This window comes from Oncorhynchus masou, chromosome 22, assembly GCF_036934945.1.
Source record: "Oncorhynchus masou masou isolate Uvic2021 chromosome 22, UVic_Omas_1.1, whole genome shotgun sequence".
NCBI classification, from domain to species: domain Eukaryota; kingdom Metazoa; phylum Chordata; class Actinopteri; order Salmoniformes; family Salmonidae; genus Oncorhynchus; species Oncorhynchus masou.
In genome coordinates this window covers 6,579,938-6,590,566 of record NC_088233.1, presented here as the reverse complement: position 1 = coordinate 6,590,566, position 10,629 = coordinate 6,579,938, and the positions used below count along the sequence as shown (strand labels likewise).

Below are 10,629 nucleotides of genomic sequence, written 5' to 3'. Positions count from 1 at the left end.
ATTCTAGCCTGGTCACAGATCTGTTGTGCTGTCTGGCCGGTGGGTTACCAATCAGCAGTTTCATTCCAATACCACTCCAATTCTAGCCTGGTCACAGATCTGTTGTGCTGTCTGGCCAACTCCTATAGTTGTTTTTCATGTCATGATGAGGTTCAATGTTTGACTCGGTTTGCCTTCACACAGACAGCCCAAATCTGATCTATTGTTCACTAATTGCCCCTTTGACCAATCCGATCAGCCCTGAGAAAATATCTGCTGTGATTGGGATGTAAAAGAAGTATTAGTGGAAATAAGATCAGAATTAGGCTGCCTGTTTAAACACAGCCTAAGGAGCTAGCTATACAGTAGAAACAGATCTGGGACCAGGCTACTCTCTAACGCTGACTGACATGAACGGGTAGTTTCACCACCAGACGTCTATTCTCTCGCAGGCCCCAGATGTTCCCGTCTCTATCTGCCATCCTGTGTCTGTCCCTGCTCCTCCCAGCCCTCCACTGTAACAACAACCTGCTGTGTTACTACAGCCCCGTCATGTACCGGAACAAGACCTTTGACCTCATCCTGACAGAGTGCCCTCCCGCGGAACTCTGCATGACGGGCAACGGTCGCTATGGAAACCACAGCGCCCTGTCCACCCGGGGGTGCATGGCGTCGACGGGCTGCGGTCAGATACACCCTCTCCCACTGAAAGGAACTGTGTACACCATGACGTATGCGTGCTGTGGCTATAACTACTGTAACGCAGGACAGCGTGTTGCGGTGAATTCGGTCCCCCTCGTGGTGGCGATGACTATGCTGTTATTAACGGGCCTGTAACTCACAAGCCTACTTTTAAAATCATGTAATTTTTTTTTTAGATAGGTGCTGGTTGTTATAGAGGACGCGAGGAGTACGAGGGATTTGTTGGTTTGAATAGTTAACTGCTGCATACTCGGTCTAACCAAACGGAGGCATGCATCAACCTGGAGAACCAATTTATTTGTTGTTATTTTTTCTTAACCAAATACAATGGAAGATTATGCATTTGGTTCCTTTTTTTTTATTTATATATATATATATATATATATATACAGAGAAATTAATATTTTTATGATTGTGAAATAAATGTTTTATACACTAACTGGACTATGTGTTTAATTGTGACTTTTTGTTGAATCAGCAATTTGGAATGTGGTGATGAAGTTTCTAATAATATTATATATAGGCACAACTCACACACACTGACTATCTCTTGAGGTTTGGACAGTTCTTTATTCCCCTTTTATAAGGCTGCTGGGTCTCCCCATAGTGGATATACTTATATGTACAGGAGATTGCTATAGTGGAGTTACAGAGAGGAGGAGAGGGTCCATATTACACAGTAGACTTCAACAAACAACACTGACGAGGCCTCATCTCCGGGGAGCAGAAATCAGCAGAGAGAAAGAGAGGGATGGGGGTAACAGGAGAGGGAGGGATGGGGGTAACAGGAGAGGGAGGGATGGGTAACAGGAGAGGGAGGGATGGGGGGGTAACAGGAGAGGGAGGGATGGGGGGTAACAGGAGAGGGAGGGATATGGGGGTAACAGAAGAGGAAGGGATGGGGGGTAACAGGAGAGGGAGGGATGGGGGTAACAGGAGAGGGAGGGATGGGTAACAGGAGAGGGAGGGATGGGGGTAACAGGAGAGGGAGGGATGGGGGTAACAGGAGAGGGAGGGATGGGGGGTAACAGGAGAGGGAGGGATGGGGGTGGTAACAGGAGAGGGAGGGATGGGGGTAACAGGAGGGGAGAGGGAGGATGGGGGTAACAGCATGGGGAGAGGGAGGATGGGGGTAACAGCATGGGGAGAGGGAGGATGGGGGTAACAGCATGGGGAGAGGGAGGATGGGGGTAATAGGAGAGGGAAGGATGGGGGTAACAGCATGGGGGAGAGGGAAGGATGGTGGTAATAGGAGAGGGAGGGATGGGGGTAATAGGAGAGGGAGGGATGGGGGTAACAGCATGGGGAGAGGGAGGATGGGGGTAATAGGAGAGGGAAGGATGGGGGTAATAGGAGAGGGAAGGATGGGGGTAAGGGATGGGGAGAGGGAGGATGGGGGTAATAGGAGAGGGAGGATGGGGGTAATAGGAGAGGGAAGGATGGGGGTAATAGGAGAGGGAAGGATGGGGGTAACCGCATGGGGAGAGGGAGGATGGGGGTAATAGGAGAGGGAGGATGGGGGTAATAGGAGAGGGAAGGATGGGGGTAACAGCATGGGGAGAGGGAGGATGGGGGTAATAGGAGAGGGAGGATGGGGGTAATAGGAGAGGGAAGGATGGGGGTAACAGCATGGGGAGAGGGAGGATGGGGGTAATAGGAGAGGGAGGATGGGGGTAATAGGAGAGGGAAGGATGGGGGTAACAGCATGGGGAGAGGGAGGATGGGGGTAATAGGAGAGGGAAGGATGGGGGTAATAGGAGAGGGAAGGATGGGGGTAACAGCATGGGGAGAGGGAGGATGGGGGTAATAGGAGAGGGAGGGATGGGGGTAACAGCATGGGGAGAGGGAAGGATGGGGGGGTAACAGCATGGGGAGAGGGAAGGATGGGGGTAACAGCATGGGGAGAGGGAGGATGGGGGTAATAGCATGGGGAGGGATGGGGAGAGGGAGGATGGGGTGGTAACAGCACAGGAGGGGGAGAGGGATGGGGTAACAGCACAGGGTGGGGGAGAAGGAGGGGGAGGGGAGAGGGATGGGGTAACAGCACGGGGTGGGGGAGAGGGATGGGGGTAACAACGAGGAGAGGGATGGGGTAACAACGAGGAGGGGGAGAAGGAGGGGGTAACATCACAAGAATGGGAGAGAGAGGGATGAGGTAACAGCACGAGAAGGGGGAGGGATGCTGGGGGGAGGGGTGGGAGAGTTTGTAGGCCGAGAGCCTCGAGAGAAAGAGAGGCTGAGTAACTGCCTAATAACTTAACACTAGAAAATAACACAGATTTCACGCACAGTGTATCTTTAAATAGGTTCCATGGAGAACCGCTCACCATAAATATCTGTATACTCAGGAGCCAACACATATAAAACAAACTAAATCATTGTTCGGTCTTTAACTTATTTTTCTTATGTTTTTTTTCCCCTCTATTTTTGCGATTTGTTCCTTCCTTCCATCTTCCTTGACGGTAGGGATTCATCCACCCTGCCCTTCATCCATCTGTCCCTCATCCGATAAACATGGAGGAAAAAAACTCATCCAACCGAAAAATTACGCAATGTGAATTAGTAAAAAAATAAAAAAAAATTAAATGAAACACGGCCACAGTCGACTCATCACGAAAATAACCCACAGGACAGCAAGAACACAGTACTATTTTCACTGTAATGATCTTCCTCCCAGATACTGGTGCAGGCGGAGGAGTGTTCCCCTCTCCTAGCCCAGGGGTATATTCATTAGTCAGATTCTGTTGCAAAAAAGTTTTGCAATGGAAACCGTTTACTCCAAAAGAGTTTCTATTGGACAGATTCAGTCAGATTCTCTCTCCATTTTCATTCTGTTTGCTCCGCTTGTTTCCGTTTGGTTCCTAGAGGAAATGGTAACTGGTTTTTGTTGTAAAACATTTTTGCAACGGAATCGGACTAATGAATACACCCCAGCAACCTGGCATAGAGTTGGAAACAGGGCTCTCCCCCCCAGCTTTGCCATTATCACTTCTGTGACTGTGTGCCTTCTATCCAACTCTATGTCACTGGTCAGCAGTGATATTTCTCTTCATGATTTCACAGTGTGGTAGTAGTAGGACTAAGTGGGTAGGATGGGGTGATAAGGATGGGGTGATAAGGATGGGGTGATAAGGGGAATGATGGGTACTATCATCATCGTATCGCAACTGGAACAGGGAATCATCATATCATAATAACCACCTACGGCAACGATTAGAAAACAACTGGAAACCCGGAAGTCCATTAAAAGTAAACAAAATGTCCGCCTTTGTTGCTCCTTCACGTCTCCTTCCTTCCAGTCACAATGGGGGGGGGGGGGTGGGTGGGGAAGGCTTCTGATTGGTTGCAGTGTAAACTGATGGGATGGTCCACGTTGTCTGGCAGAGTGGGGGGGGATTGGAGAGGGAAGGGGTGTGGTCTAAGGCTGACTGGAATCCATTGGCTGGAGGGCAGGACTTGACAGGGTGATATGGCATCAGGAGAAAGGAATGTGGTTGGTTGGTTGGTCGGTCATATGTGTGATTGGCAGGTCGTAGGGAAAATCCATTGGTTAGGCATGCTGCAGTGCCCGCCTCTTTCGGCTGTAGTAGTGACGTAGGCCGGTCTGTCTGGCAAAGTTCATCATGTAGTTTTGTTTACGGGTGCTGTAGGGAGACAAAGACAGTGAGGGAGAGAGAGGGAGGAAGAGGTTGGTGACCGTTAGTAACCAAGGAAGAGGCATTTACAGTATCTACACACACACACACACACACACACACACACACACACACACACACACACACACACACACACACACACACACACACACACACACACACACACACACACACACACACTGTCTGAAATACACACACACTGTCACACACACACACACTGTCTGAAATACACACACACACACACACACACACACACACACACACACACACACACACACACACACACACACACACACACACACACACACACACACACACACACACACACACACAGTCTGAATTACACACACACAGTCTCATATGCAAGCTCACACATTCCTAGATCCATGTTGGTATTTTCAGTTGGATTTCACCTCTAACCTCAAACATTCAAACTTAGCAAATAGTGGACTATTCATAACTTACTTTATAATGTATATATATATATATATATATATTGATCAACAGCTGGTTTTGACATTGGCAATATCATAAGCAAGTCAACAGGACAAGACATGATGGGACACAACCAGAGGACACATGAATGGCCTAAAGAGCTACAGACATTAACTACAGACATGAGCTACAAACAGGGTCACAGACAGTAGCTACAGACAGGGTCACAGACATTAGCTACAGACAGGGTCACAGACATTAACTACAGACAGGGGCACAGACATTAACTACAGACATTAGCTACAGACAGGGTCAGACATTAACTACAAACATTAACTACAGACATGAGCTACAGACAGGGTCACAGGCATTAACTACAGACAGGGTCACAGACATGAGCTACAGACAGGGTCACAGACATTAGCTACAGACAGGGTCACAGACATTAACTACAGACAGGGTCACAGACATTAACTACAGACAGGGTCACAGACATTAACTACAGACAGGGTCACAGACATGAGCTACAGACAGGGTCACAGACATGAGCTACAGACATTAACTACAGACATGAGCTACAGACAGGGTCACAGACATGAGCTACAGACAGGGTCACAGACATTAACTACAGACAGGGTCAGACATTAGCTACAGACAGGGTTGGGGTTTCTGGGGGGGGGGGGTTCTAACTCTGATCTAGGTTCTAAGGTTCTATAGGAAGAGTGTTTGAGCTCGTTGAGTAACATCCATATCAGAAGGGGAAAACAAACAGACCAACAAAGAAAGGGGGGGGGGGGAGAAACTGAACTAAATAGTTAAAAGAGAGAAGCCGTGATTGAAGATCGCTCTTCTTGCTTAGCCTGTCATTGCCTCGTCCATCCAGCAGTTGATGCCAGGAGCGGCAGCATGTGGCCCCCTGCAAAGCGGGGTGGGGGGGGGGTAGTAGAGAAGGGGGATGGGAGGGGGACGAGAGGCTGACAAAGTGGGATGTCTGTCTTTCCGCTTCTGTGTTGTTTATTTTGTTTGTCTCCTTCACAGAGCGAGTTAGAGGGACGGCCAGTATGGAGAGGGCCCCTGATTCACAGAATGGTGTTTTCCGTGGACAGGCAGCCGTGGATGGGGGGGGATAGGCGGGTAGGGGTGGCTTTGGCAACGTTGGAAATAAAAAGCCATCATGCAAGGAGTTGGATGGAGGTTGTTTACTCTGATGAAGGGCTTGATGAGTTCGAGGTCTTTTGTTTTATGTGGATGTCTTGAGCTCGTTATGTCGTCTCTGCATCATACCACCGCCAGTGTGAAGGACGTGTGCACCGAGTTGAATGATCAACGCTTGATGTCCACATCAGAATGAATGAAGGGGTGGTTGTAACATGTGCCTCTGTGTGTGTGTGTGTGTGTGTGTGTGTGTGTGTGTGTGTGTGTGTGTGTGTGTGTGTGTGTGTGTGTGTGTGTGTGTGTGTGTGTGTGTGTGTGTGTGTGTGTGTGTGTGTGTGTGTGTGTGTGTGTGTTTGTGTCTCAAAGTCAGCCTCCGCATCAACTCCTTATTGGGCTGTGTGCAGACATGGAGCAAGACCCAAAGCACTCAAATGGTCGCAATAGGAACAACAGCCATTCATATAGTGATGGCTTGCATCACACATATACACACACACACAAACACATTGATGATACCATTGAGATGTGTGTTTAAAAATATATACAGACGAATTGACACAAAAGGTGATTTTTAGTTGAGAAATAGTATCTCAGATATCTCATATAGGTATTGGATCACTGGGTGTTCGTTCTGGTGACGTTTATAATTTCCATGGATGACAGCAGCCATGTCATTATGTCTTTTATCTCCTGATGTCTGGTTCCTCAGAAGTGTGGGGATATCAGTTCTGTCCGTGTCATGGATAAGCCTTTGAGAAGAGCCTGCCTCTGGATAATGACAGTAGGTGGCCTGTGTGTGTGTGTGTGTGTCTCTGAGTTGGGTGTGTGTGTGTGTAGTGGTGGTGTGTGTTTCTGTGGAGGTGGTGGTGTGTGTGTGTGTGTGTCTCTGAGGTGGTGTGTGTGTGTGTGTAGTGGTGGTGTGTGTGTGTGTGTGTCTCTGAGGAGGTGGTGTGTGTGTGTGTAGTGGTGGTGTGTGTTTCTGAAGGAGGTGGTGTGTGTGTGTGTGTGTGTCTCTGAGGAGGTGGTGTGTGTGTGTAGTGGTGGTGTGTGTTTCTGAAGGAGGTGGTGGTGTGTGTGTGTGTGTGTGTCTCTGAGGAGGTGGTGTGTGTGTGTGTAATGGTGGTGTGTGTTTCTGTGGAGGTGGTGTGTGTGTGTGTGGTGGTGTGTGTTTCTGTGGAGGTGGTGGTGTGTGTGTGTGTGTGGAGGTGGTGGTGTGTGTGTGTGTAATGGTGGTGTGTGTTTCTGTGGAGGTGGTGTGTGTGTGTGTAGTGGTGGTGTGTGTTTCTGTGGAGGTGGTGGTGTGTGTGTGTGTGTCTCTGAGGAGGTGGTGTGTGTGTGTGTAGTGGTGGTGTGTGTTTCTGTGGAGGTGGTGTGTGTGTGTGTGTCTCTGAGGTGGTGGTTTCTGTGTGTGTGGTGTGGTGGTGTGTGTCTCTGAGGAGGTGGTGTGTGTGTGTGTAGTGGTGGTGTGTGTTTCTGTGGAGGTGGTGGTGTGTGTGTGTGTGTGTCTCTGAGGAGGTGGTGTGTGTGTGTGTGTAATGGTGGTGTGTGTTTCTGAAGGAGGTGGTGTGTGTGTGTGTAGTGGTGGTGTGTGTTTCTGTGGAGGTGGTGTGTGTGTGTGTGTAGTCTCTGGTGGTGTGTGTGGTGTGTGTTTCTGAAGGAGGTGGTGTGTGTGTGTGTAGGTGGTGGTGTGTGTGTGTGTAATGGTGGTGTGTGTTTCTGAAGGAGGTGGTGTGTGTGTGTGTAGTGGTGGTGTGTGTTTCTGAAGGAGGTGGTGTGTGTGTGTGTAGTGGTGGTGTGTGTTTCTGTGGAGGTGGTGTGTGTGTGTGTGTGTCTCTGAGGAGGTGGGTGTGTGTGTGTGTGTGGGGGGGGGGTTAAGGCTAGGAAGAGGATGACAGAAGAGGAGGGTCAGGGGTATAAGGTGGGGGGTGTCACAGGAGGAAGAGGAGGGGACTGCATTCGGGGAGAAGAGGAAGACTTACCTGACTCTACAGCCATGCCACAGGGAGCAGAATACAGAAGAGAGCAGAGGTTAGAGCGCGAGAGGGGAGGATGGGGATGCTGCTGGCTCGCAGAAAGATCTGGGGGGGAGGAACCCCGGCCGCCTGGGGAGGCGAAAGGGGGCCCAGAGAGACGGGGGGGGGGGTGAAAGAGAGGAGAGGGAGCAGGGAGTAAGAGAGTCAGAGAGGAATAGAGAGGAAGGGATATAGAACGTGGAGAGAGAGACAGAAATATGTAAAGACAATAACAGATGGATAGAAAAAGGACCAAACACAGCCAGAAAGAAAGAGAGGGAAGAAAGAGAGAGGGAAGGAAGAGGGAAGAAAGAGAGAGGGAAGAAGGGAAGAAAGAGAGAGGGAAGGAAGAGAGAAGGAAGAAAGAGAGAGGGAAGAAAGAGGGAAGAAAGGAAGAGAGAGGGAAGAAAGGAAGAGGGATGAAAGAGAGAGGGAAGAAAGAGAGAGGGAAGAAAGAGAGAGGGAAGGAAGAGAGAGGGAAGAAAGAGAGAAGGAAGAAAGAGAGAGGGAAGAAAGAGGGAAGAAAGGAAGAGGGATGAAAGAGAGAGGGAAGAAAGAGAGAAGGAAGAAAGAGAGAGGGTAGAAAGAGAGAGGGAAGGAAGAGAGAAGGAAGGAAGAGAGAGGGAAGGAAGAGAGAGGGAAGGAAGAGAGAGGGAAGAAAGAGAGAGGGAAGAAAGAGAGAGGGAAGGAAGAGAGAGGGAAGGAAGAGAGAGGGAAGGAAGAGAGAGGGAAGGAAGAGAGAGGGAAGGAAGAGAGAGGGAAGGAAGAGAGAGGGAAGGAAGAGAGAGGGAAGGAAGGAAGAGGAAGGAGGAGATAGAAGAGGAGGAAGAGGAGAAGGAGTCAGGAAGAGGAGAAGGAGAAGGAGGAAGAAGAGGAGGAGATGAGGAGAAGGAGTCAGGAAGAGGAGAAGGAGGACATAATAGGACATGATGAGCCAGCAGGAGAGCACAAGCACAGGCAGTGGAGGAAGAGAAGCAGTATGGTCACGCATGTTAGTGTTGTGAGATCAGGGAGGAGAGGAGAGACACACGATGACAAAGAAAACCATTGAAAAGGAGGAGAGGAGTGGTGGTGGAGTTGTGGAACAGAGAGACAGAAATAAAAAAAGAGAAGTGTGAGGATCGAACGGTTATTCTGTTCAGCAGACACTGTTGTTGAATGTTGAGAACCAACCGTAGGAGTAGGAGAGGACAGGTCAAGGCCACACCTAACCAGGGACAGCTCAGGTAAGGTGTGTGTTCTGTGTGTAGCTGGCGTGTTGACTCTACACGCACAAGGCCTTGTTCTATAGATATCATTCCAAGTGGTACAACTCAATGGGCTCTCTGTCGTTTGCCAAATATTGACTGAACACCTGCCCTTAACGTTAACTTAACGGAACTACATCTAGCCCTTACATACACATGTCATGACTGTTAGATGAAGCACAATGCATGACATCCTTTAGAATGTTATAATCAATGACCTTTATCACTGGTATGAAGCCCTCAGCAACATGCAATAGGCATTCAAATGCTCTATGCTTCCGCTGTGTAGACGGTTATGCAGGTGTGTAGACGGCGTGTGTAGACGGTGTGTGTAGACGGTGTGTAGATGGTGTGTGTAAACGGTGTGTGTAGACGGTGTGTAGATGCTGTGTGTAGACGGTGTATGTAAACGGTGTGTGTAGACGGCGTGTGTAGACGGTGTGTATAGACGGTGTGTATATGCTGTGTGTAGACGGTGTGTGTAGACGGTGTGTGTAGACGGTGTGTGTAGACGCTGTGTGTAGACGGTGTGTGTAGACGGTGTGTGTAGACGGTGTTAGATGCTGTGTGTAGATGGTGTGTGTAGATGGTGTGTGTAGACGCTGTGTGTAGACGCTGTGTGTAGATGCTGTGTGTAGACGGTGTGTGTAGACGGTGTGTGTAGACGCTGTGTGTAGACGCTGTGTGTAGACGCTGTGTGTAGATGCTGTGTGTAGATGCTGTGTGTAGATGCTGTGTGTAGACGCTGTGTGTAGATGCTGTGTGTAGACGGTGTGTGTAGATGCTGTGTGTAGACGGTGTGTGTAGATGGTGTGTGTAGACGGTGTGTGTAGATGGTGTGTGTAGACGGTGTGTGTAAACGGTGTGTGTAGACGGTGTGTGTAGATGCTGTGTGTAGACGGTGTGTGTAGATGCTGTGTGTAGACGGTGTGTGTAGATGCTGTGTGTAGACGGTGTGTGTAGATGGTGTGTGTAGACGGTGTGTGTAGATGGTGTGTGTAGACGGTGTGTGTAAACGGTGTGTGTAGACGGTGTGTGTAGATGCTGTGTGTAGACGGTGTGTGTAGATGCTGTGTGTAGATGCTGTGTGTAGATGCTGTGTGTAGACGCTGTGTGTAGACGCTGTGTGTAGAAATAAAAAAAGAGAAGTGTGAGGATCGAACGGTTATTCTGTTCAGCAGACACTGTTGTTGAATGTTGAGAACCAACCGTAGGAGTAGGAGAGGACAGGTCAAGGCCACACCTAACCAGGGACAGCTCAGGTAAGGTGTGTGTTCTGTGTGTAGCTGGCGTGTTGACTCTACACGCACAAGGCCTTGTTCTATAGATGTCATTCCAAGTGGTACAACTCAATGGGCTCTCTGTCGTTTGCCAAATATTGACTGAACACCTGCCCTTAACGTTAACTTAACGGAACTACATCTAGCCCTTACATACACATGT

At 49.1% G+C, this 10,629-nt stretch overlaps 2 protein-coding genes across 2 annotated transcripts in view; one reads left to right on the top strand and one right to left on the bottom strand.

Moving 5' to 3' along the window:
• The first annotated feature begins 438 nt into the window (after positions 1 to 438).
• Positions 439 to 816, top strand: bncr (bouncer). The gene has a single exon (XM_064930682.1). The coding sequence runs from the start codon at positions 439 to 441 to the stop codon at positions 814 to 816; it is 378 nt and encodes a 125-aa protein (XP_064786754.1).
• Positions 817 to 1,231: 415 nt separating this feature from the next.
• The window catches only part of LOC135509782 (reelin-like), a 71,374-nt gene continuing 61,976 nt past the window's right edge, over positions 1,232 to 10,629 (bottom strand). Inside the window, exon 39 of the mRNA XM_064930681.1 lies at positions 1,232 to 4,325. Coding sequence (XP_064786753.1) covers positions 4,232 to 4,325 — 94 coding nt within the window. The 3' untranslated portion in view covers positions 1,232 to 4,231. The remainder of the gene's footprint in view (positions 4,326 to 10,629) is intronic.